The sequence below is a fragment of the Astatotilapia calliptera genome, chromosome 22, assembly GCF_900246225.1.
Source record: "Astatotilapia calliptera chromosome 22, fAstCal1.2, whole genome shotgun sequence".
Taxonomy (NCBI): Eukaryota; Metazoa; Chordata; class Actinopteri; order Cichliformes; family Cichlidae; genus Astatotilapia; species Astatotilapia calliptera.
Genome location: NC_039322.1, coordinates 17,132,415 through 17,160,027, shown reverse-complemented (window position 1 = coordinate 17,160,027; position 27,613 = coordinate 17,132,415). Strand labels below are relative to the sequence as shown.

General features: G+C 41.7%; 1 protein-coding gene across 5 annotated transcripts in view; it reads left to right on the top strand.

Moving 5' to 3' along the window:
• The first annotated feature begins 2,190 nt into the window (after positions 1–2,190).
• Positions 2,191–27,613, top strand: part of kcnq4 (potassium voltage-gated channel subfamily Q member 4) — a 51,703-nt gene continuing 26,280 nt past the window's right edge. For 3 of the 5 annotated variants that reach the window (XM_026156178.1, XM_026156177.1, XM_026156176.1), the window contains exon 1: positions 2,193–3,402. In XM_026156178.1, the coding sequence (XP_026011963.1) occupies positions 3,101–3,402 (302 nt within the window). In that variant the 5' untranslated portion in view covers positions 2,193–3,100. Of the gene's footprint in view, positions 3,403–27,613 lie in introns of all 5 variants that reach the window. The other 2 variants (XM_026156174.1, XM_026156175.1) reach the window with 2 other exon arrangements.

The window sequence follows — 27,613 nt, the reverse complement described above, 5'->3', positions numbered from 1 at the left end:
CTAACAATCAGTATGTCTTTAAAATCAGATATTTGTAAAACTTCCACTCAGAACTTTGTCAAACTTCGTTTTAGTAAGCCAAAAGGATTCATTCTAATTGTTGCTGCAGTTATAAAAGCACTGCAATCTTCAATTGGTTCTAGCAATCAGCTTTTCTATGTGGAAATGCTGACCGCCATGTTAATTTTCCACTCTTTTATGTCACCTTGACTTGTGACATTCCACTTCCCCTGCAGGTATCAATAAAGTTTATCAATTAATAACCAGATTAAATATTGCAGCCCAAAGGTCTGTTTAAATGCCAACACTAAAGCAAACAAACAAACAATACTTAATAATTGATTGAACCTTAAAAGCAGAACATCCATTGGGAAGAGTTCACCAGTCATCGCTGTAAAGATCAGCTGTCAGCTGGTGTCTATATGAGATGCTAGTAAAGAGTTAAGGATTATGTGATATTATGTTATGTAATGGGAGCGAGCCCAGGGAATAATGTTGAGATTTGTGACTTGTGAAAGACTGCAGCTGCATTCCCACGTTTCATGCCACCGACCTGCATGTTCCATAAACTGCTGCACGACAATTGACAGGAATGCACATAGTTAGCATGAGTAACCTGCCTCTGCTATTGTTGTAGGACAACGTAAAACCATGCTGAATGTATGTTTAGGGCAGGCTGTCAGTTTCTGTTGTTGAGAGTGCGGTTTGCTTTTATTCAAGATGAATGATTATATACTTCACTCGCATTCAACAGCAGAGGACAGAAGTAGATGTCAGAGGTGGAAGTGATGAGGTAGTGGAGGGAAGAAACAAAAAGCAGGTTTGTTGTTCTTCTTTTTCTCCTTGTGAACATTTGACCCGGTGCTTGTTTAGGTTTAAAGAAAAAACACATCAGTGTGAATTATATCATTATTCCCTGATGTCATTTTTTTGGCCGCCAGATGATACAGTCAGGCCAGCAGGAGTTTGGGGACTACCTCACATTGCATTCCTCAGTTCCTCCGACAGGTGATGTCTCTACAGGGCTCAGTCTCCATAACCCTATATTTGTGTCATAACCACAAGCCCCTCTGTGTGTCACAGTCATAGATTTAGAAAGCTGTGTCCATGGAGGGGTAGCGGTCTGTGGTGATCAGTGTTGCTGTGTCGCAGAGCACCTGTCTCTGCTGTCCAAAACTCCTGTAGCCATGGATTCAAACCTCCTCCCACAATAAACACAAGTGGCATTTTCACTTCAAGGAAAGTCAAATTAAACTTTTGTTGTTTGAACACTTTATCATTGGAAAGCAACAACGTAAAATGTGTGCAGGAGGGGAGATTAGTTTTTGCTGAGAGTGTAATGCTTGATCAAAGTTTTGGTAATCGTCAGGGGTGGAAGCAAATATTTTTTTGGGTGAAAAGGTCAAATTTACATGAACATGGATGTAAAAAATGCACACTCGGGTCTAAAAACCAACTAATTCTGGGTGAAATTTTGAGTAAACAAGTTCCAAAAGAAGAAAAAGGTAGAAATATAATACTTTGAAAAATGATATGGAATTGTGAATTGCACTGATCATATAGTTTACCGTATATACATGCATTAAATATAGGTATATTTAATGAGAAAAAAGAAAAAATGAAGTTGAGAGCTGTGAGAAAACGAGGAAACAGATGATTACACACTGGTTAAAATACTGACAGGATGACCATAGACACTGAAGTCGGAAAAAATTAGTCATGCTGTTACCAAAACGACCTCTTTACTGATAATAATTACTGATAATATCATATCGTGATCATTGTGATGACTTCAGAGTGTAGAGAGAGGTAGAGCGCGCAATGATGATGACAGGGAAGAATTATAAATACATATATATATAGGAGGCATAGAGGTGAGTGGGAGATGGAGCTAAAAGTGATGTGTGAATTAGAATAAAACAAATAATAATAAAACACACTGCTGGACATTTTTGTAAAACAAACAACAAACATTTGAAAAAATCATTTGAATACATTTTAAATATATTAGAACGTACACAAAAAGACCCTTCTTACACTTCATCCCCAGATTGACTGATCACCCCCACCCTAGACTCCATGCATATTTTTTGGAAGCCTCACAGATGGTGTCCGGTTCACTACTTGCAAACTGTTAGCAGCATGTATATTCACCAGCTAACTTTGCTGCTCTGTCAGAGATCGCTCACGGTTCCCGGAAAGCGTCATTAAAAAACAAAACAGAAAAAGTGCGCCTCTAGTCGCTGAGAGCATCCCACGCTCGTACCCATCCCGTGCGCAGAGTCCTGCCCGCTAGCGTTTCTGTTTGTGCACGTCAACTCAGCGGAGAGCGGGCTTCTCACCTTTGTGCGCGTTTCCAAATCAACTGCAGATATTTGGTCTTTTTTTCTTCTTAATTTTATTATTATAATTTTTTGGAAGGGTTCCTCGTCTGCAGTTCTTGACATCACGCTGATGTTCTTTACTTCTGAGCTCTCCACCCAGTCAGCAGGGGAGCGCTGGACCAGAGAGACGCACAAGCAGGGGAGAGCAGGCTGATGTTAGCGGCTGTGGTGAGGCTCTGTCTGCCAGTTTAAAACTAAAGAAACAGCTAAGACTCGTTTAATGAACAACTGTGGCTGCTGGGCTCGGTTTAGAGACCATGGATCCGCTGCACGGCCTCTGTCCTGGCGGGTTACTTTTGTGAAGTGTGCGGAATAGATGCTTCACTTGATTGAGCCCAGATGATTTTTTTTTTTTTGCAAAGTGATGGCAGGTCGTTAGCAGCTTGCTTTCAGTTTTCTCGGAGTTGGTGTGTGCGCGTGTGTGTGTGATTACTTCTCTGCACCCCTCTGATTACTTCTTACACCTGACTGTTAACAATGATCGCCGGAGGTCCCGTTTCAGCGCGACTCGCTTACACAACATCTACTGTGCATGTGCATCTCGTCTTTTGCGGCCGCGACTTTATTTGCAGATAACTTTTAAATCTGAACTCAAACTCAGGCTGTGGACTAGTTTCAGTCGGACTATGACTTGGTCCAAACTTTGCTCTGCGCTCCTGCGGATGATCCAGTGAAACGTGTCAAGTTGTCTGTAGTTTAATCGCGACAGCCTTGAGATGTTAGGAAGTCCATCAAACAACGGCGGCATCAGGATGCTGGCGCCTCCGGCTCCGAACGACGAGAGGCGCGTAGAGTTTGTGGCTCTCACCGCCGTCCAGACGGAGAGAAGCGAGCCGTCCACTCCGGAGCGCGGACACCCGTCTCACCGCACGGGTCTGCTGGGCACCCCGCTGCCTGGACCGCCCGGACCTCGGGCCAACATGTCCGCTTCAAGCAAGCGCTACAGAAAGTTGCAAAACTGCCTGTACAACGTGCTAGAAAGACCAAGAGGATGGGCATTCATCTACCATGCATTCATGTAAGTGTGTCATGGCTTTAATTTTGTGTGAGTGTGAACATCCCTAACACATTAAACAATAACTTTATAAAAGTATCAAAAAGTTTGGAAAATAAAGAAAATGTTGGACTTCCCAATCCAGCTGTTTGATCTCTGCATGCCAGCAGTTATTAGATAAATTTCCCAATTAGCCAACAGAGTTGCTTATGCCGCAATTAGCCTGGTCATATGCCATACATCATCTCAACATGGGGTCTGCTGTTCAATTTCCCCTTGTCTCTGTCTCATTAAATCATCAGGGGGACTTATGATGTTAAATTTAATTTGCTCTAATCCACATGGGGGAATTTTTATTTTATTTTTTAAATCATAGTCATTTTGTAAACACTTTGATGTCTGTCTGAAGTTTGTGTTTTGTAGGTTTACATGCTTCACTCAAGGCGCTGAAAAGTAAAAGTGTGGATTATGATGATAATGATTAATAAATTTTAAAGAAGCTCTATTAAGAAATAGAAACTCTCCTCACCGGTGAAGTAAGAACTCATTCTGAACCCTAACACCGGAAGCCTAAAGATGAGTACTACAATTAAAAGCGTGTATTAAACATAGATGTGAAACTAAAGCAACTCTCCTGCTGCAGAAAGTATTAAGTCGGGGCTTTTAAAGGAGCCTGTATGGCCTTAATGTTCAAGAATGTATATACAACATGTAAACGCAGGGAGAGTATGAGCTCACTGCTGGTGGTGCCGGTCCCCTCTGACACACCAGCAACTTAAGAGTAGTATGTGAGACATAAGTCATTCATTATATCAAGACATAAAACCCAACTGAGTCTGGTTTTTACCCTCTTCACTTCTCTTCAATTTGAATTCAAAGCTGCATATATGTGTTAGCCTAAATGTCTCACTATATTTGAGCGTCTTTTTAAGTCAAGCATAGGGCAGCTGTGCACCGGCACCTGTCTCCCAGCTGTGTCTGCGGCTGGCATGTAGTGGACAGAGCTTCATGTATGGGAGCTCCTCGGACCGGGTCGTGCTTTCTGCGTCGTTGTTTAGAAGAGTGCAGCTGTCTGCCTGCCGGTGCCATCATGTGTTTATAACAGAGGGAAATCCCACTTCAGGGCAGTGATTCTCACATGTCCACATCCTATACTGTCTGTATATTAACAAGAGCACGTCAGTAAATGCTACAGCAACACTTTAACCCACTTCACTTTTCTCCATTTGTTTCTTCTTATGCCATTGCTACAGGACTGTGAGCATGCATTTCCAGCACACACGGGACTATGTGTCATGCACCTCTTCCACCTGATGTGTTACTCATTAAGAGCGATGGCCTTTACAGGGTGGCAGCCTGTGACATTCTCCTTGACATTACTGGGGTGTTGGAGCGAATCGTGGCTCTGCCATTGTTGTTATTTCTCTGTTAGAGAGGCAAAGCAGGCACTCGGAGGTGCCCAGATCGAGTTTCAGATGTCACGGCCTCAAAGCTGATTTTGGAAGCGAGTTGCTCCTGTGGCGGCCTATTTTACGTTGACTGCAGAATGTACCTGAGGATAAAATGTGCAAAGCTTTTCAAGAAGCCTTGCACTAAGACGTGAAATATATTTGCTGCACATATGTCTACCTGAGCGCATCATTCCCACGGTACTTCATCCTTCTCAGCTGGGCATTTATTTTGATTAATTACATGTGTGTTGCTCTCCAAGAGGATAACTGTGTGAAGAAAACTCTTTGTACGACGAAGCTCAATTAAGGCTGTGTTGATCTGTTGTAATTAAATTGAGCTATACACTGCTGTGTAGGGTGCTGTGCTAACTTTCCCTTGATCCTTTAATTAATCCTGTGTTGTAACAGGGGACCCTGGAACAGATGTGTTGCTTAGAGGGCCTCTCTTTGCAGCTGTTGGAGTGTGCATGGAAAAGCATTGAAGCAGGTCTCCACTGTAATGACTCCTCACATGAAGTCCCACAAGTTCCTCACCTCTGCTTGTCAAACCTGCGAACACACACAGAGAGAGATTTTGCTCTTTAAATCTTGCCTTTTAAAGGTTTTGGTTACAGTGTTGTAAATGTCTGGATCTTGAGTGTGTGGGATGGAGAAAACATTTCTTACACATTCTCTCCTGCAGGTGTAACAGCTGCTGATTCAGAGCTGACAAAAAGTTCTCTTCTACTCTCCATCCTTTGCTCTCCTCTTCTATCATCTCATCAAATCTCTTTTTTTTGTGCTTACTAATAAAATAAAAAAAAGGGCGTTAAGGCAGGAATTTGTTAAAAGGGATTATAGCGTTCATGGAAAGTTCTGTAATAAACACAGAGAGAGTTCCTTTGCTCGTAAATTTGGTCGGTTGTGTAGACGGCAGACAGGTTCTTGCAGAGGCTCTGCTTCAAATGGTGAGTGGAGCCTTTGAACCGTGTTAAGTTTGGCGTGCCCTTTGATAGCCTTTCCCTTACTCACTGTCAAAGCTCAAGACCTCTTTGACACCTTTGAGTCCCACAGCTTTATTTCAGCTGCAATGTGTTTAACTCTGTTAAAGACCAGCTGCCTGACAAGAAGCCTATTCGTTAATACTGTCACTAATGATTGCTTTTGTAATTATTTAGCCTGTAAGATTTTCAAAAAAATTGCTTATTTTGCTAAAATTGTGTAAATGTCCCATCACAGTTTCCCAGAAAACAGGGAGATATTTTAGCCAGCGCCAACACATGAGGTCTGTTAGTGCTGTGGAAACCCAGTATTACACACATATATATATATATGTGATTTTCTTCTTGGGGATTAAGGCACTTATCGCTGACATATGACTCATTAGGGCAAAATGACTTTCATTTGAATTGTACAAACTCTCTTTTTGCCTTACGTAATATGTAAGCATGCCATACAAGGCCCGTTTGCATGTTTTCACATCTGCACGTTTTTTTTTTCTAGCAAAATATACATAAATGGAAGGTGGCTCAAGACTTTTGCACAGTTCTGTGCTCGATCTTAAGTCTCTGGTTTGGTGCAGCATTCGGACTTCATTCTTAATATACAGAAAGAGTGTGTGAGGATGGACTGAGCATTGGCCAGCCAGAGTGATTGATTGGCTCGAAGGAGGGCAAAAATATACCGGTCATGTATTATTGATGTCCTATAGTGAAGGAGCAGAAATGTGCAGGAAAAATATCACATGGAGGTTTTGGTTTGAGCAAGTAGTTGCTTCAATGAGACCTCTTTGCAAACGCTCTGTGTAGGACTATTAGCAGGTTAAAAGACACTTTCTCCTCTCTTTTCTGGCTTTGCTCAAGTGCACTCTGTGAAAACAGTAATACAATACCTTTTGTTGCTCTGCAGATGCTTTGTCAAGTCCTAGAAACAAAACAAACCCTGATGAAGTCAAAGGGGAATCACCAGGCTTATTTTAGCAGTCATTTGCAGGATAAAAATGACCTCTAAATATGTAACTCATATTTAAGTCCACCTGCCTTTCTTCTTTGCTCCCAACCTAATTACAATAACTGCTTGAAAGACTTTTTTTATTTGTAAAGATGAAAAGATGTCAAATTTCCACACTAGCTTTCAAAATATCCAGTCAAGCACACAAAGTGAAAGTGTGGACTTTACTAACAAGGAAAGACAGGTGAAAGAAATTATGGAGAAGTACTCGTAGGCCTTTCAAAGGCTCTCTTTCAAAAGCCTCTCCTGCTTTACCGTTCCTTAAAAAAAAAAAAAAAAATTGAATCCTTTTAAGATGACTTTCTTCTAACCCACATTAAATTACATCTGAAAGGAGCTCACTTTACTCTTGCAAATGTTAATGTTTCTAAAGAAATGATCGTTAATCTATCAGATCTGTAAACAATCATTTCCAAAGCAAGCTTAATCTTTGTCAGATGAACCACCGAGACTCCACGCCATGTATGAATATCTTTACTGCAACCTTTTATGGCACAAGCATCAGTGATGGTGTGTGTTTATGAAAGCTTGAGCCTAAAGCCACATTATTTATAGATGTTAAGGGAGATACGGCCTAATGCTCTCCATAACCTCTCCACCGATGTTTACCCAGAGCGCCTGTGTGGCTATAGTTAATTTTTCACACATCTTTTCAGTAAACAGAGCAGCTCCACACCGAATGGATCTCGCAAGCTTTTTCAACTAAAGGTGAATTGCCTTTGTGACATTATTAAACTCATTTAGCTCAGACAGCTTGTTGATTGAATGTGCTCCCTCTATCCGTCGACTCTTGCAGTTTTGCCTCCTTCTGAAGCCACTTTGAGCCAGCTAATCTACTTTCTCACCTGGCTCAGGGAAACCGTGTGGTCTTTTTTCCCCCCCAGGTTTTCAACCACGCGACACAAAATCCGCTAAAATCGCCGCCCTCTGCCGTCCTCCAAAGAGCCACTGACGCGTTTGATGCTGGACCTTTTTTTATTATTAATAGTTTGAGTAATGCTGGAAAATTGCTTTTTGTAGGTTGTTTGCATTTTTAGCTTGCACACAAAAGTGTTTTTTATTGATGACTAAGGAAGAGAGAAAGAAAGGTGAGAGGGAAGTCTCACCAGAGCGAAGTGCCATTGTGAAATGGTGTGGGGAGAGAGCTACGCTGCACTTTTAACCTGCTCGGGGCTGCAGATTAGATGCTTGGTGTTCATTTAGTGCTGCTTTTGTTTTAATGTGTTCACCTCAGCAAGTTGTGCAAATTCTGCTCCATTAGGAATATCTGTATAAGGATCTAATATAAGAATTTCTCCTCCTTCACTCTGTCTGTGTCTCCTTTCATGCTTCCCTTTATTCCTGTGCCAGCAACATCTTATTTGCAGCACTGGCCGACTTCCCCTCCCTCACGTCTTCATCATCTCCTTTCCTCCTTTCTGTGTATGCTTAAATGGGAAGGATACATATGTAAATACATAAATTTGAGTCAATAATTCAAGACATTTGTCAATTAATTAATCAAACTTCTCGTGTTTATAACTGGCTTCCTGTCTCGTGTGACAGCTTAATGTTTTTCTTTAACACGATAAACTAAAAGTGATTATCTTTTGGATTTTGGCCAGACTGGAAATGATGATTTTCTCTATTTTCTGACATTTTACAAGAAGAATCATAATCTGATTGCCACTCGAATCATTCGATGAACGGCGAAATTTGTCACCTTTTAGCAAAACATGGAAGATTTTGAAACCTGCATCGATGATGTATGAAGGGGAAGCTTTCTTCTTGTATTGTTTTCTGTCTCGTGTTTAGACTCTGGCCCCCCTAAAACACGGCTTCTGCTGTGCTTCTCTGAAAGAGCATCTTTTGCATTTCCTCTGATTTGATTGAAGGAGGAACCAAAAGCCATCTGAGCTGCTAATCAGATTAAGCCCAGAGTAACTTCATTGGACAGGAACTCGGAGAAAATGATTTTGTCTGCTTTGTGTTCTTGATATTTTTAAGGCTGTTTTGGGGAAATGCAAGTGGTCATTTCAACTGGAGATCAGTGTGATCTGGGGTGGCCTGGCTTCCTGTAAGAACAACTGTTTGTCATCTGGACTGTTTAAAGAAGATATTGTGCCTTATACATGAGAAGCTGTAATCAAAACATCAGTCCCGCATTTGCAAAGTTGTCGTTTCTGCAGGCCTCCAAATCTGCTGTGAGAGGTAAACCATCAAAATATTTTAGTGAATTCAAGCTTCCTGTTTTTTTTGTCCATAGCTACAGAATAACATAGCACCAGATATTTACCATAGAAAAAATTAAAGGCCTTAGCTCAAGCAGTTTTCTGGATAATGGATTTTTAAATTGGCCCCTCAAAAATGATGATAGAAAAACATCTAAAAACAGCCCTTCATTCTCCCCTTGAAATACATAGAAAGCTAACAGACAGACTCAAATTGTCAAGGCTTCCTCTCAGATCTGAATTCCTGTTAAGGAATAATGCATATTTTCATTTTGTTCAGGCGAATCCTCGATGGCCATATTTAAAATTTTTATTTTGATGTATTGAGATGTAAAAATCCACGTGACACTCAAAGAACGTGCTGCCGTGTTACTCGATGTTGACCTTTCATGCTTTAAAGGTTACGAGGTCTTCCCCAGCCCTTTTACACCTAGCCCACGTGGACCTCGGCTTCTCTGAAGTTCTCCCGTCATGTGTCCTGACGTCTCTTTCAAAGGCCTGTCACATTCTGGAGCAACTGCTTTAACATCCTTGGGTTTATTTTTCCACCGAGCGGCTGGGTACCCACTGACAGCAGCAGCGTGCGACAGAGGGCAAGAAGGAGGAAGAAGCAGGAGAGAGATTCATTCTGGTTGCTAAGAATGAATGCTAATAGTGATAATGTGATACTATATTGATCCCTGTAGGAAAATTCTGTTTCCCCTTGTCCCCTACTTCAACAGCTACGGCTGGCTGAGGTATAAAATGTTGCTCAAGGACAATGCCAGTTTGGCAGATGCTTGCTGTTGGTGACTGATATGCTAAAGGTTGGCTTGAAAAATATGAGAGGACACACAGTGCATACCCCCAAAACAGCTGAAATGAATAAAAATAAAACACCCGTGCTTTGGAGAGTCAGAGAAAGACGTTGGTGTTCATAGCCTGATCGTCCTTCAGAGGAAGAAAGCGCTTGTATCAGGACATGTGATTAGTGTCTGTGTGGAGGTAGAAACAGGAAAAGTGGAAGGCAGTGAGCTGGAGAGAGAGGAAAGTGGAGGTTAGTTGCTGTATTAATTTCTCCTTTCGGGGCAAAATGTGTCTCCCCTGGGGAGGGGACTGTCTGTCCTGGGATGGCCGATCAGGAGTCAGATTTCCCTCCAATAACCAGCCCTGCTCCCTGTGCTCACTTCCACCAAGGAGCAGGACAAGTGCAAATACACACACACACACACACACACACACACACACACACACACATACCATTATGGTCAGTGCGAAAACAAACTACTGCTGCTTATTTACTCAGCAGTGCAAAACATGTCAAAATACTGAAGGTGAAATCCAACACACACACACACACACACACACACACACACACACACACACACACACACACACACAGCAGAGACCTTGAGCCACCGACACTGATTTTGTTTTATTCTCTTGGAGATAACTGACTAATAGGGGTGTTGACACCATCTAATCTGCTGTAATCTGTGTTTATGTAATGTTATTGCCGCGGAAGTGTGCCAGGAATACTGTAGCATTTAGACAGGAGGATTCTGAGGGGAATGCCAAGAGTTTATTTTGATTACTCAAGACCCTCTAAACACTCCAGTTCTGCTTTGACAGCCAGGAAAATCCAAAGACGGCCTCCTAGCTCCAGTTTGCTGTATGTCTCAGTACACAATGAAATTACTGTTACTATACAGTAACAGTAATTTCTGCAGAGGTGGTGAATCTGCTCAAGTAGACATATTACCAGAGCTGCAAATACTGACAAATTGATATGTCATTTTACTGTAGCTGTTATTCAAACCAAAATGCAGTAGGTGGCGGGGGCGGGCGGGGGGTGGGGGGGGGGGGGGGGTTGAGCAGTTGTCTGGGATTGTTGTTACCCCTGTAGTCACTGAATTCAGAACACACCACTCCTACTTCTTAGGATGATCGTCAGTGTAAATGTAACTATTTTAATTGAAACATGAATATTAGATTACCACTAAGAGCAAGTCTTCTTTTAAAATTAATGTTGGTGCCTAATAAATAACAGTGTTCCTCTTTCTTTATGTGCAGATACATTTCTATGCACACATTGAAGTTAAGTGGGCTAGCTTCAGTTGGATTTCCACATTCCATCACATGTATGATGAGTTAATTATTAGATGTCAGATTACTCACTTGAAGGGTGTATGTGGAAAAAGCTGAAGCCACACTTAAACATGTCAACAGACAAGTGACAAAGTTGTTACGAGACTTTAATAATTTAATTCTGATTTACATTAGATTTAAACATAGTTTTTTCTCTTTCACCCAACACCTCCTTGTTCTCTGAGCCTCATTCGCATTTTGCCCTGATTTTAATTAAAGCTGCACGCCACCGGTTTCTAATTCAACCAGCCATGTGAAAGCTGCTCTCTAAAATCACCGGCCGTTATCCACTGAATATACTTACTTTAAATATGATTGTGCACAAAAGCACCGTGCACCTTCTGCGCAGCAACAGTCCCAGCTTGCTCAGTGTGTGAACGCGGACCCAAGTTCGGGGTGATTTTCTCCTGCGATTGCAAGTCCTGGCGATTTCAGTGAATGCAGTGAGCAGGTTGAATGTGTCCATAAAGGTATTCGGTGCGAGTGTTTAGAGTGCTTAGGAAGCAGGGTCTGTGTGTCGCCAGCAGCTGCGAAGACCATAAAGCAAGTCAAAAATAAATCAATAGCTTTAGCCATTATCTCTCAGCAGCACACTTAAAGCCTCAGCCTAATGGGTGGCTGTACCAGCGCACCACAGATGATCAGCAGATGGTGAATAATGTGGAAACTAACTGTAGCTAACCGCTGATAAGAGATTAACATGTTAATTTATATAAAATGTGGAATTGCCCGTGTCTCCTTATCTTATTTACTGAATTAATTTCAGCAGCACTGAGACATTCATGGATAAGTGAAGGCAGATAGGGGTGAGGACTTTAACTGCTGGCGAGGGAGCAACCCAGCCTCATAGAGGTTTTTGAAATAGACTTTAAATCTGTTGTTTCATATTTCTGGACGTGAACTTCCCAGCTTTTTTTATTTTGCTGGGCACAAATTTCCCCTCCTTATTTCTGTGGCCCATAACATATATTTATATCTGACCGGTCTCCTGGTTTGTGTCCATACACACAAAATGAATATTTCCATTTTTGAAGGATGAATGAGTCTGCATTTAGAGGCTCATTGCATTTGTGGGTGGCGTGAAAGCTTTCACTGTTCACACTGGAGACTGTTGTGTGAGTCCTACAGAGGACAGAGTTTTACATTTGCATCCTTTTATTTTGAAAATATTGTTCACTCAAAAAGCGCCAGGCGCTTTGTTAGGGCCAGGCATCAAAATGATGTGATTAAACTTGCTTTAGGTTCAGATACAACGGCCAGTTGAGGAAACTGTACACATCAAATATACGTCCTGTTAAATTCATTTGTCAATTTGCCATGAGACTGGACCAAAGGAAGTGAAATGAAAATGTACAGCAAAAGCTTCTTGTTATACAACTCCAATTACATACATTACCTGTGGCCAACTTAGTGATCAATTAAACCAGCATGCGTGTGTTTGCACTGTGAGGACCCACGCAGGCACAGGGAAAACATGGAAACTCCCCACAGAAAGGCCAGCCGGCCGCTTCAAAGCAGGAACCGTCTTCTTGCGAGCCAGCAGTGCTCTCTTCACTGTGCTTCACAAATTTAATATGTTTTATTTCATATTTAAAGTCAGAATTTTCTGATTCTGTAGTCCTTATCATCAGAATACTGAATAAAGCTCTCACACGTTCTCGTTCATGATGTGCATCCCTGCACAGAAGAGATGGATGGATGTCTCATGGATGCAATTCGGTCACAAGCATCTTCGGGATATCACGCCATGTCTCTCTGGCTGCTGGTGTTAGATTTTAGCCTCTCTCCACGTGTTTGTAACTTGAACCAATCAGGCATAACCTGTAGTTTTCAGGACGCGGAGGCAGTGTAACTGTGCAGGCATGCCTGATTTGTATGTATGATTATAAAGGTGCTGTTGCTGTTTGGGATGAACCTTGGCCTTTCTTTTTCTCCCCCCTCTCTTCTCATTCTGCTCTGTCTCTTGTAAAGGCTGGGATAGCCCGTGTCTCTCTCTCTATTTCTTTCTCCTGTTGACCCTGCCTGGCTGCACCCGCATGCACAGCCCAGCTTAAGAGTTGTTAAGATCATCTTAATTTATAATGGCAGTCACTATAAACATGTGAGGAAGCAGCACCATGGAGATGGAGCTCAAACAAAATCACAATGTAAGACAGTATTTATAAGGCCTGCCTTGTGTGCAAAAAGCCGGGTACAGCTGTGTGTGTGTCATTGCTCATGTGGTTGAAAGCGCGTGCTGTCAGAAGAAGTCTTGATTGGCACTTTTGCAAGACGTGTGCATTCATGCAAGTGTGTGTTTATGGAGAGCGTGTGCGTGGGTTTGCCTGCACGTGTGTGTGTGTGAAGGCCTGGTTAGAGGTGCTGTGGGCACACCATAAACAATAATCAAATGTTAACGAGGAAGCCATAATTACGCCATGCTGGCTGTCAGTCTGGTGAGATTGTTTTCTTTACCTCCATTACACCCTGCCACTGCTCTCAAATATCTTATTTGCAACTGCTTCCTTCGATCACAGCACCATTTTCTTTGTTTCCTGTTCAACGGTTACTTTTTCAGTTCCTGTTGTGATATATTTGCTTCTCTTATCTTCGTCTCTTCATCAGCAAGTTTTGCTTCCGTTTTGGGCCTCTTCTCAGTTCCATATTATCTGTTTTTTTAACCTCTTTCTGCTCGTTACGCGCTACGTGAAGTGATTCTGTGTCAACGAGTCCCACTGTAAGCTGAGGAGGAGGGGAGAATTTTCAGATTGCCCCTGTTTTCAAGCTCTTCGCCCCCTCTCCACGACCCCACAAGCTATAGATGCTCTTCTGCATCTACAGCTGCTTTCATGGCTTCTATCACCCCCTGATTCACTCCCCCTTCTTTTCAGCAGTTGAAGGTAATGAATGATTATTGATGACGCAAGATGTCAAAACATGTTTTCTCGCAAAAGGTTAAAAGCAAACATGAACATAAAGCTGCCAAATCAAACTGTCCTCATTTTTGCATGTTTTGATGTCATGCAGGACTGACTGACTTGAAGTTTTTTTTCACACTTCCTTTGCAAAAACAGCTTTCAGAACTACTGCTGTACACACACACACACACACACACACACACACACACACACACACACACACACACACACACACACACACACACACACACACAGGGAAACAGTAAATCTGTCTCTACATGCATGCATGCGTGTGTGCGAGTGTGTGCGGACTCTCTGGTCTTGTCTTGGCCCCGAGATTAAAGCAATGTCAGCAAGTGTGTGATGAGACCTCACAGACGATGGCTAGCTCTTTTCCATTCTGGATCTCCTTGTCTCGCTGTCTCTCGTCTGTCCAATCCATTATTCAGCCACCACTTTCTGTCTCTTGTCTACTATTTTTTTCTCATTATCTTTCTTGCTGTCTGACTGATACTAACTCCTTGTGGTCAGCGCAGTTCCTCCTATCTTAATATATATTACTGTACTATATCTATTCTCCCTCTCCCATCCTCCGTCTCTTCTTAGCGTTCTCGCTGTCTCTTGCACACTCAATCATTTTGCCCTCCGACTGCCAGACCTTGTGGTTTCCTGTGATGTGCAAGCAGTGCGCCAGAGTTAACATTACTGAGGGGAGCAGGAAGAATACGACACGAAGCTGTGCGATCAGAAATCCACACTAAGCTGTCAAATCTGTAAATGAATGTATGTAAAGATTTTCCATTTTTGCTCTATAATCACCTTTATAATTCTTATGTTACAAGATTTTTTAAATGACTCGTTTACAGGACCAGCAAAAGCACGATTTCACTGAAAGTGTTATGTTCTGATAAAATAAAATTGTAAAGAAAGAAAGAAACGTTAAAACTGCTGATGCGTGACGTCAGTAACAGTAATAGGTTTGCTACACTGTAGCGTTCTGCTGGGAAGCTTTGGGTCCTGGCATCTATCTGGATGTTGCTTTGACATCTGCCACCCATCACTGTTGGAGACCGAGCACACCTTCTTATTGTAAGGACAACCGCTTCCCCTGCAGGACAGTGTGCCCTGTCACACTACAAAAAACAGTGCCAGCCAAGCTCGAGAAACACAACAAAGAGTCAGAGGAGCCACAGGGGCTGCCGTACACCACAGGACTCCCCCAGAAATCCACTTTCCAGTTTGGTTTAAGTGGTTCAAAGTTGTGTTTGGTAGCACTAGAGAACTGTAAATATTAAGCAGCTGGTTTTCTGCCTTATTGGTGTGCGAATATTCAACTGGGATAGCCCCTCAAGTCAGATTTCCAACTTAGTAGTTGGTAGTTGGAGTAGGAGAAGAAACACCAGACCCATCTTCACAATCCAAGATGGCAGCAGTGCATGTAAACAGTAGTAAAACTGTAAAACTTTGTGCTGCCCGTGTGCAGAATTTGTGGCTCGCTCAATGATCCACACGTGGAACAATGACCAGGCTCTAGCCGTGAACGTGCTACAGCGGCGTGGTCATTCCCAGTTCCAGCATCTGACTTCCAAGTTAAATGGAACGCAGCGCTAAAGACAACATAAGTTAAGTGGCATCAGGCTGAGAACACTTGACCATCTCAGACTAAAGTATAGAGCTTTACATTGATGTGTTGGAGAATCAAGTTATTCGAGCGCCCATAAATAATATGCACTTATAGTTATATGCACACCCTACAGTGCCAGTATGTGTTCCCAGAAGCTGCAGAGGTTAAGTCGTTAAGCTCAGGGCAATTTTCATAACCTGAAATTATTTTTAAACATTAATGTAATGAATCCTGTTCTAATTTCATTCAAATTTGATTCAGCACAAATTAAGCGCTACAATGTAACATAAGCTTCACAGCTTACTATGCAGCCTCTTCACTGACTGTGCCATGCTTAGCAAAACTGGCACTGCACATAGTTACTGGTCCCAGTACAGAGATCTGTAGTGTCGGCAGTTTGAGGGAGAATCTGAAGGGATAACAGAGAAAGAAGAGCAACCGACCACGTCTGGGTGGCAGGAGAGCTGGAGTAATGTGGAGGTATGCTGAGGTTCAGTATAGGAATGAATAATGCAGACGAGGGTTATCTACTCCGCTATCATCTAATTGGCTGTAATGAGTTAAAGAGGGGGAACATGTGTAACTAAGAGGCTTGAAAGTGGTCCGTTCTCAAGAGCAGGGGAGAGTGAACAAGTCAGAAAAAGATCAAAATTGAAAGTCACGGAGCAGCTACGGATAAAGTTACTCCAAACATAACTTTCTCGTATTTCTGTTTCAGCAGCATCACATAATCAGTCCTCTGTATTAACGTGAAGAGAAATGTTGAGTTTCGGGGTTTTTTTTACTTGTGTTTGCATTTCCATCCCAGCAACATGAAGGAGGGACTCTGTGTGTTGGACCCACAGTGGGAGCTTGATGACTGCTTTCCATCCTGCTTCATGTTTTTGTTAGTCTGTAGGGGGATGTGTGTCAGAGGGAAAAAAATAACACTACACTGCTCATAGTTTAGATAAATGTAAGAGAAAGTAAAAGTTAAAGTAGTGCACACATCCTGCCTTCGCTATATTCGTTCAACAAAGGTCAACAGTTTTCACGGAGTGGTTTTGGTGTTTATTTAATCAGCATCTGTTTACTCAAAGTAGTACAGTGAGGAGCGGTGCCCTTCGCCCTACAAGTATCACAGCCTGCACTCACTGTGCTCTTTTACCCACTGGCTCAGATTGTGATATTGCTCAGTGTACAATGAGAAATTATAACCAGCCCAGTGTTAAACCTCTCAGTGTTGCCAAAGATGTTTGTAGCTAGTGGCGCAACTCAGGAAGTCGTTATGGAAAATGGCAAAGTCCCTGCATATGTGTGATGTGTCTGTGTGGAAAATAGCTTCACTGGAGGGTGATGTACTATAAGCCTTTTTCAAATGGCTCTGGACTCTGTCCTAAAATTACACATAGACACTGACAGTTACACAAAGCCACGCAGAGGCACACAAAGAAACATTCGGTGTGACAGCAAGCGATAGCTGAGGAGTAACACAGCGCAGCCCCTCCGTGTGATGCGACCTGGATACATGTGTTTAACCATAAAAACAATAGAACCGACATTAATAAAGGAATAGTGAGACAGACTCTAGTTTTTCATTAGAGAACTCATCACACCTATAGCTGCTACCCGTCTGTCCCATTTCAACTGAGAGGCCACTATCATTCGGCATTTTTAATTGTGATACAATTTAATGCATTTGAAATCATTTTTAGTTTGTTCAGACTAAACTAGCAGAATGATCTAAACTCATTACAGAGAGACATTACAATCCCACAGTCGAAACACATGGATGTTATGTTAATTGGTGGTTCTAAATCGACCATAGGTATGAATGCAAGTGTGAATGCCTCTATGTGTTGGTCTAGACTGGTAACCTGTGCAGGGTGTACCCTGCTTCTTGCCCCATGACACCTTAGGTAGGCTTCAGTAGTGCACTGTGCAGCGCTGTGTGATGGGTCGTGGGATGTAAATGTGCCGGTCGCTAAAGCGCTTTGGGTCGACTTCTGTGTTCAAATGTGCTATAGGCTATAAATGTTGGCTTTGACAGTGCATTTGTTTAAAATCACCCATGTCCATTTGGGTGCTTATTAGAAATGAATATTGATTGATGAGTGTATAGATTTTTACTGGTATATGAATACCATCTGGCTACTCGCTGCGCTGCATGGAGCCATATTTGCCTTTAAAATAGTAAGTAGGAGTGCAAAGCATGCAGCAGCATTGAGACAGCGCGTCCTTCATTTGACGTGGAAAACCTGTAGCTGTCTTTTTGTGTCAATTTAATAGATGGCCAAAATATTATGCTGTTTCTCAGTGAATAAGTTGCTGGAGGCAGTTGGAGTGCGGGCCTTTCCTGCAGTCAGTCGTGATTAAGATACATAATGTGTCACTACCCAGTTTAGCTCCTGTGGGATGGTTTTACTGCACGCCATTGCTCTGGTTTTCCCTCACTCCACGTTTTTGTAACTGCCCTTTCCTTTAAAAAATAAAACTAAACAAAGCAGTGGATAAATGCATTTTTTTAAAGTTCCTGTTTATTCAAAGAATTCATGTTTGTATTTTTATTTTTTATTTTTTTGCTTAATGGGAGTAGTCTGTTGTAGGTCATGTTTGTGTGGCTATCAGGTCAAAGCACTTACAGATGAGGAAATGTGAAATAAATGGTAGTTACCTTGATGAGCCTGACTGATATACTGACAAATATATAATTTAATAGATATAATGACATTTGCACTAATTTAGGGTCAGACCCAACAAAGTATTATTAACAAACCTGTGTGACTTTAGATGAGGTCATTGCTCATATTGCAGTTCTCTAAATGTGCTCAAATCTTGGTAATGGTGGCCCCAGCTTTACTTTTGGTTAAATCCCATCAGCTCCTTGAGATCTGCTGACCACCTCAGTTGTGTCCCACCTGTCTTCACTTTCTCACACTCTTTGCCTCAATCCCATTACACCGAGTTCAAATGTTACAGTCACAGCTTTCTTTGTGTTGTTTCTCAATCCTTGAGAGCTGCCCCTGACCCTTTGTAATCCATCTCTGGAGATCCCCGCTGCCGTAGTAACCAAATTAAACGTGTCACAGAGTAATGATGATTGGCCTGAAATTCAGTCATAGCTTCGGTCAAGGGGGGCAGGGGTATCTGTAGAGTAGTGTGAACATGTGTTTTGAGTCACGAGGATGTATGCCCAATAAACCCCTGTGAAGTCGGTGGTTTTCTGAGCAAGACTAATTTCTCTTCTAGGAGAAGTTTTCAAGATATCCAGGTTTTGTTTGTTCAAAAACAAGGTTTCAGTGAGCACCCTTAATCAACCTCCAGCCCCTCCGATGGAAGCTGTGTGAAGGCTGAGCTCGTGTTGGTGAAATGTCAGCGCTATGGATGCACACTGGTGTGTGAAGTGGCTGCCCATACACCTACTAAAGGGTTTGTAGGCTCTGTGCTAATTGGCCCGCTCCTGGTAACAATACAGCAGCTAAATGTCAGGGCTCCCTCAGCACTTTGTCTCCATGCTGGTTGCTTCTCAGTTCTGTATAATACTCTTCATTGATTAGAAAAAAAAACCCACTCAGGAGACAATAGACCTCGTGAGTTGGGCTGGAGTGGGAGGTTGTGTGTGTGGGAGTGTGGGTTAGTGTGTAAGCCTGATTATAAGCTCATTCAGGTCACTATTTTTCCAGCTTAGTGGATAATTTTTGCTAATATTGTTTATATAAATCTCACAGTTTATATTTTCCAGCCTCTTTGTCTACGGGAACATAAATCTTATATAAAGCGTGCAAACAATTTTATGCTGAATTGTCTAGATATTAAAAAACAAACATTTTCTTTGAGGTGAAAACATTTCAACAATCACAAAGAAAATCATGTGTAATTTCTATCAATCCAAGTCTGGTTATAAAATACACACGCAGGCTTTTGCAGCCCCCATGAAACCACTCTGACATCATAAAATGACCCTCTGTCTGTGGTTATAATATTATTTCACTCCATTTACTATTTAAAAAGCTGACCGCATCAGACATATTTCTTTAGTCTCTAACCATCCGTACTGTATACTGTATATGAATCGTCATAACACTGAGCCACAGGAAACCATCAGAATACGCTGACTCTACATTAGCACGCAAAATATGTGTGCGTAGCGCATGAGAGGTAAAACAAAAACAAAACCCTCAGACTTCCAGGATGAGTTAATGCATCTGCACAGATATAAAAGTGTAAGATGACAGATTACGGTGGTGCTTAATTATAGTTCTTAAATCAATTTGTTTAGTGAATCATTGCTGATAATGCAAATAAGCATACAGAGTAGATAAAAGCAGCAACACCAACAATAAGCAGGGTTATGTCCCCTACCTTTGTGTTTGCTGCCTCTTTTTCCCGTCTCTTTGCACTTTCTGTCCTCCCTCGCTCTTCAGCTCAGTATCTCTCTCGGGTGCAAGAGTGGAATAACTGGTGTTTAAAGGAGGCTTTAATTTTATTTACTTTCTGTTCACATTGCTGGATTCTTCTGAGTACACTGAAATTTCTTTAAATGTCACTGAGCTACAAGCCCAATTCTAGAAATGTGTGGATGCTGTATAAAATATAAATAAAAACAGAGGCAATTATGTGCAAATCTCATTAAACTTTATTTAATTCACATTTGAAAAAGGAAAACCAAAAGCCATGCTTCTGTAATAAATGCAGCATGCAGTTTAGCATTGTCTTGCTGAAATATGCAAGGCCTTCCCTGAATAAGACATCATCTGGATGGGAGCATGTGTTGTATATACTTGCATGTGACTTTTCAGCATCTGTCTTTCCAAATAAAAGCTGCCAATTTAATAGGCACTAGTGTACCCCTATACAATCAGAGATGCAGGCCTTTGAATTGTGTGCTGATAACAAGCTAAACTGTTCCTCTCCTCTTTAGTTTGGATAATGTGGTGTCCATATTATCCCCCCAAAAAATTCAGATTTTGATTTGACTGGTCTGAGTCAGTTTTCAACTTGAAGAGAAGATGATGGCTTTTCTGGAGCATGTTCACATCTTCCTTGAACAGAAAAAAAGCTCCTGCACAGAAAGACGAAGAGGAAAATCTGAGGGAACTAAACAAACTCCATCAACTCATATGCAACCAGAAATAATACTCAGCATAGTAGAATAATAACAGGAATGAAAAACTAGGAGCATTAAATTGAAACCAAGCCATTCCAATTCATTCAAATGTAACTGTTACATGTTTCAGTAAGGTCTTCACATAATGTCAAGGTCAGAGCAGCCACTGACACCACAAGGGTCATGTCCTCGATATTTATGTGAAGATTGCTAGACTTCTACTGAATGTCCATGAAATGATCAGTTAATCAAAGTGTTGCTCGCTGGTCAAAGTAACAAAGGAAAAAATATTTTTTAAAAGTCACCCATGAGGTTAAAGTGGGACTGTGTGTTTTTACATATTGTGTGCTTTTATTATGTCACTTGCTAATTTGTTTCAGTTTTACTTTCACTGACTGGTTAGATGTGGGTACTAAAACATACTTTGGTCATTTTAGGAAAAGGTTCAGGTTTAGGATCAAAGTTGCCGTTTCACACACGTGACCGTGCATGTCGAAAAATGACAAATTGGAGTGAGAGACCTGTCTCACTAATGCCATAAACTGGACCTTCAAGCTGTGCAGCCAAAGGACAGCTTGTGTGCAACTCCAGCATCTCCGGATCCGCTGTAAGACCACATTCACCTGTTTGCTTAGGCCTTTCTTAAAACTGACATGTTTATTAGTACCTTTATGAGTTCTTTAACTCAAGGTTTTGGACTGAAGTTGAAAACAAAAAGGGAAAATTTGCCTGCCAAAGATTAAAACATTTTAAACCGACTGTTGCTGGGATGGATATCTGCTGTGGTTTTAAGAGGTGCACAGTCTTAAGCTCATATTTCAACTTTAATCCTGACAGTAATGGAAAAAAAGTGGAGAAAAATAGACAAGGGAGTTTAAAGTCAAGTGTTTTCAAAATGATAAGGTTTGAAAATATGTCTTAGAAGTATAAATTGTTGGAAAACCAACTAAATAAATATTGGAAATGTCCCTTGGAATTTGTGGATTTAAAAAAACAAACAAATTAGACCTGATGCTCTGGTGGAGAGTCACTGAAACCATTATGTTACTGATATTCAGACACACAGTAAAACCATTAAAGAAATGTGGCCTTTTAAAAGTGCACTGTTATTTTCAATAATCCTTTAAGCTAAATTTCATGTTCACAGTCAGTGAGAGCCTGGAGCAAACATCCAGGGAACGGAAGAAGCTTTCTGTTCTTCCTGCACCTAAACGAATAGTGTCAATGAATCAAAAGCAAGGAACAAAGGACTCGATTACACTGTGATGTCACATTAATTGTGTGTATGTGTGTGTGTGTATATGTGTGGCTGGCAGATACTTTTAAGGCTGCTGTGACTGGGAGTGACATTCCCCAGCAGGGAAAATGTATCAGTCTAATTGGCACTCTGTTTAAAATTCATCATCTGTGGACAGACAGTGGAACAGCGTGGCAGTCAGTGGCTCTTTGGTGACTACGTTTGATTGTCTGGCTTTGCAGCAGGCTTGGCCTGCGACTGAGAGAGAACGTAATGAGAACGTGCAGCAGGAGCCTGCGTATGTAAAACAAACTGTTTGGGCACAAGTGTCAGGTAGCGCCACATCTCGTGATGCAAACTGCCAAGGTTGCACAGCAGCGCTTCTCTCTTGACCTCTCAAGATGTAAATAATTTATCTAGTCTAATATTCCTGTAGGTTGTAGCATTCAGAGGAAAACAAACGTGTTCCTCTTGTTCCTGCACAAGACACTTATGTCCCCCCCCACACACACACACCCCCACTGCTGCCACCACACACATCAGCTCCTGCCTTTCCTGGTGTGCCAGTACAAGAACCTATGAATTGCTCAGTCAGCTTCTTTTCTTGTGAAAAAGCACATTTCATCTCATTTGTTTGCATTTTTTTTTTTGCCTTAAAAAGTTTGCTGTCCCAGAAGGAGTAGGAGTAGGGGGAAGGGGTGGGGTAACCAATAGGCCCGGAGGCTGGCCTGCTTGGTGCCGTGCAGCCAACCTGCGCACATTTTCCCTGCAGTCGCTATTTAAGGAGAGTGAAATGCTATTAATATCTTTCTACCGTTTCCACCTTTCTCCAGTCTCTCCCTCTTCTTTTTCTCTGCTGACGACACGCTTCCTCCTCCTTTTCACTCCCTGCTGCTTCACCTTTTTCCTCTCCAGGCACAGCTCGTTAGTCCAATGAAAGTCTAGAACTGTTTATTGTAGTTTTCTTTTTGTGTCCCCATTACGTGTAACTGTGATATGCTAAATTGCCACAGTGGCATTTGACATAGATTCTGATGTGTTTGTCAGACTATAAATAAATCTCTCGTTCCAACCGAGCTTTTCTGAGCATTTGTTCAAGCCGGTCTATATGTTTGCCAGTGCGTGCCCTTGCAGAAGGTGTCACTGCAAGTGTTTGTTCAATAATTGGACCGTGCTGTTATTTGTGTTTGTGCACCTGGAGCATGTGCACAGATTGCAGGTCAATGCCTGAGAGTCGTCGTCAGAGCCTCAGGGATCCAGGCCGGCGCCGTCCACACAAACACGCAGACACACACATGTACAGTAATAGGTACTATGACTTGACCCCATGGCCCTTTCGGTTTATGTCCATATTCACCTGCTCTTATTCTCCTGCTTCTCTTTAACTTCTTTCCCTTCACTGACTGAAATTGTGGAACTATTTTTCACTTTCACTTTAGGTACTTGATACCTAATTCTTATAAATATATGGTGAAAATAAAGACTACATTATCTCTTTTTCTTTCTCTGTCTTCTGTACTGCCGCCTCCTCGTCCTCCCCCTCCTCTGTTTTCTGTAACTGATAGCTGCTTTATCACCAAGTCGTGATTGAATCAAACCTGCATTTTCCCACAATCCAGCTCTGTTTCTCTCGACCTGGTATACTGGCTGGTGTACGCATAGAGTGCTAACATGCACACACAGTGTAATGAAACAATACACAATTTGATGTATGTTTATTAGAGCTGGTAACACCTTTTTATCTCACTTCAGCGTACTCACAGGCCGGCTGAAGTAATGTGAGAACTCCTTTTTCACTTATGTATGCTTACAGGAAAACAGCAGTAAAAGCACCTTGCCTAGCTTCCATTAAAAGCAATCTTCCTGCTCTGCGAGCTGCCGAACATTCATTTGTTGTCTGCCCCAACAGCAGACCAATGACCCTCTGGAGGTCTAAAGGCCCAGAGCCAAATTCTGTGCACTTTATACATACAGAGGCTTGTGGTCTGTATTACGGATCTTTAGAGTTTCAGCATAGAGATGCTTCTCTTTCTCTCTTGGTCTCTCTATCTCTCCCTCTCTTACTGTGCTTGCATTTTTCTTGATTCTCCACCGTGTCCACGAGACAAATTACACTCTTGGATGTTGGAGAAAAGTCAGATATTCTCTGTACAAAGCAGAGCATGCATTATTCTTTTTATAAACTTCTGGGGCAATTACTAAGCCTTTGAGCAGACAGCCTTTCAGTAAACTTATTGAGTGGCTCACTTACATAATGTATTGTATTTATTACATCATGGCAATCTTTTTGATGTGAAACATCTACACTCATATGAAAAAGAAAGTTTTCACAGGACACATTTGCAGTCCTGTGGAAAACAATTAAGTACACACTCACTATAGGAATTAAGTAACAACCATGTGTTGCTAATCAAATCCACTTGATTAACTGATAAATAATAAGTGTGAGCATCGCTATAAAAGCGGAAGTCTTGGCAGGCTTCTTGTCTGGAGCATTCATGTGTGTGTTAACACAGTGCCAAGCAGGAACGACATCAGCAGCAATCTCAGATAGATAGGCCATCCAAACACTTTGATCATCCACAGCAGAAACATATAAGTCAGTCTACCCATGATTGGGCGTCCCAGTAAAGTCACCCCAAAGTCTGCAAAAAACCCAAGAGCTACATTTCAGAATCTCCCCGCCTCAGTCGTCATGGTAAATGTTAAAGTTGACGATGGTACCATTAGAGAAAGACTGCACAAGAATGGGTTGTTTGGAAGAGTTGCCAGGAGGAAACCTTAGCCTAGGTTTGCAAAGCTGCATCTGGACAAGCCACAAGACTTCTGGAACAATGCGCTTTGGACAGATGAGACCAAAGTGAAGATGTTTGGCCATAATGTACAGCACCAAGTTAGGAGAAAACCGCATATTAGCACAAACACATCAAGTGTCACAATGATGGTGGAAGTAGCCACATGACCTGAGTCAACCAAGACCTCGAAGAACACAAGTCAAATGTGGGTCATGCGACAGGATAACGCTCTCAAGCAGAGCAGCAAATCTCCAGCTGGATGTCTGAAAAATACAAGAATCAAGGAGCTGCAAAGGCCCAGTAAACGTCCATACCTCAACCTGATTGAAAAGCTGTAGTGGGAGCTTAAGAGAGCTGTGCATAATCAAATGCCTGCAATCCTCAATGAACTGAAGGTTTGTAAATAAGGCTGGGCCAAAATTCCTCCACAACGATGTGAGAGTCAAACAAAAAATGATTACTTCAAGTTAGTGCTTCCAAAGGTGGTTTTATAAGCTACTGAATCATGGGCTGTACAGGACTGCACAGAGTGCTGTGAAAACTTTCTTTTTCACAGGACTGGATGTATGTTTATTTATAATGTGCTTTTAACCTTCTTTTCCTCTGAGGTCACCCGGGCCTGTCATCATCCTGTGCTGAATATGTAAAGCAACGGCACTTTGATCTCTACCTCATAAAAAACATTATATCTTTAATGCCGACCTCAAAAGAGCATTTTTACTCTGACATTTCTGTTCTTTCTTCTCAAAATTCTTACATCTAAATCCATTTTGAATCTCTTTAAAAAAAATAACCTCAATATAAGGGTACTTTATTGAGGCAGGTTAAAGTCAAAGCTGAGTCAATTTTCTTTCAGTGTCCCATGAGGCCAACCATGCTGAATTGGTGGATTTCAACTGATGCTTTGCTCTTAATTGACATTTCCCTGAAAGGGAGGGCGTGATGGTGTGTGGTGATGCTGGGGTGGATGGAGAAATGTGCCTTCAGCAGAAATGTGACTCCCTCTCGATATTCATCATGCGTGGCCTAACTGTCTGCTCGTCTATTTTGCTTGATTATGCATTTATATCTTAATGTTCATAAGTAGAAAGAAGCAAATGCGTCTACTTGGTGGATCTTAACAGGCCTCTTAAATATATAGAAGAGCCGTAACAGAACGTAAAAGTGAAGGCAATGAAAAAGGTCATCATACATGTCAGATAACTTTAAAAATCTGGATATTATGCAGTATCAGTGGTCTCTTTGACTGAATTTGGGCATATTATATTTTCCCAAGCACTAGTCAGCATTGTCATCCAAATAGCTTTGTTATTTGTATTAGTAATAAACAATATATCAGTGAATTATTTCAAAGGATTTTTGTTTTTATTTGAGCCAAGGAGCTAAGTGGGGTTGGTGGTCAGAAAAAATGGAGGGAAACTGAAAGGGGGAGTAACACTTTGTGCTTAGTGATTTTAGGATCTTATTTTCCTCTGACATTTGCACCAATCAGGCACACTCCTTATAGGTGCAATGCTCTGCTGGGAAACCTGGGGTCATAGGGTTAATGTATATATTAGACGCAGAGCAGAGTTCTGCATGGCAACAGCACTCCCCGAAGGCAGCAGCCTCCCCCGTTAGAACAGAAATACTCAGGAGTATCATTGAGGAGCACTTGAGGTCTTCACCCCAGATGTTGATGCGATCTTGACCTACGGAGGCTCTACACCCAGGCCCTGATTGGTCAGAGCTATTTTTGGCAGCACAAGGGGAGACCTCCTTGACATTTTGTTTTAATGTTGTGACAGATAAGGGTACATATCCAACATACTGGAGAAAATGTGATAATGTCCACACCATTTATGTAACTTTACCTCTCTGCAGCACCACCGTGGATTTTGAATCAAACAATTTGGAGCCTGTATTTCATGAATAGTTAATGAAATACTTTTATTAAACATGTGTGGAATTAAAGCTCAAATTCTGCACTTTGTGCTTCAAATCAAACGACTGTTTGATATAAAATCTACTTTGGTCTTTTAATGCTACATGTACGTTTGGCTGATATTAATGCTCATCTGTGGCTTGTGAACAGGATGAGATGAGTTTTGAAGGGTTTGTTGCATCATAGCGGAAGTAGATTTTATAAATATGCAGTCTAGTTGCAGAAACGGATACGATGACTCATTGAACTGTATAGAAATTGCTGTATGCAAGGGATAGTATTGTATTCAGGTAAATGCAGAGTTGTGTTTCTACGGGAATGTTGTGTCTGCATTTTGTAAAAGTCAAGCTGTCGATCCCGCTGTCTGTGCTCTAACTTGTTTCCTGTCATAAAGCACAAGTCAATGAACCCCCCTGAAATGCTGCTCCAACGAATCTCCTCCTCACCGTATTACACACAACGCTTTGAGTTAATTGGAGAGGAAGGAGAGGGTTTAGTCAGCACATTGCTCAGCTGATGAATGACCAAAATGCATTGTTTGCCGAGAGTCATCTCAGTGTATTTTTCAAACTATCCCTTCTGTGGCTGGAGCACTGTTTACGCCTCGGTGGGCTAAAAAATATACAATGGTAATTAGGAGGTGTCTGTTTATTCACGCGTGGTGTCCGGTGTCTTTCTAGCTGTCTAAGATCTGCTCTGTCTTTCTATTTGTCTCACTATTGGGAAACTGCGGCTGGGCAGGCAGACAAAACAAAAACAGTCTGAGAAGTCGCTCACTGACTCACATCTCACATTCAGTTGAGAAGAGTGAAAGTGAGACGTGTTTTTTTTTTTTTTTTTTACGAGAGCACGAGTTAGACCATTCAGATCAACTAAATCTTTACTGCTGGATTTT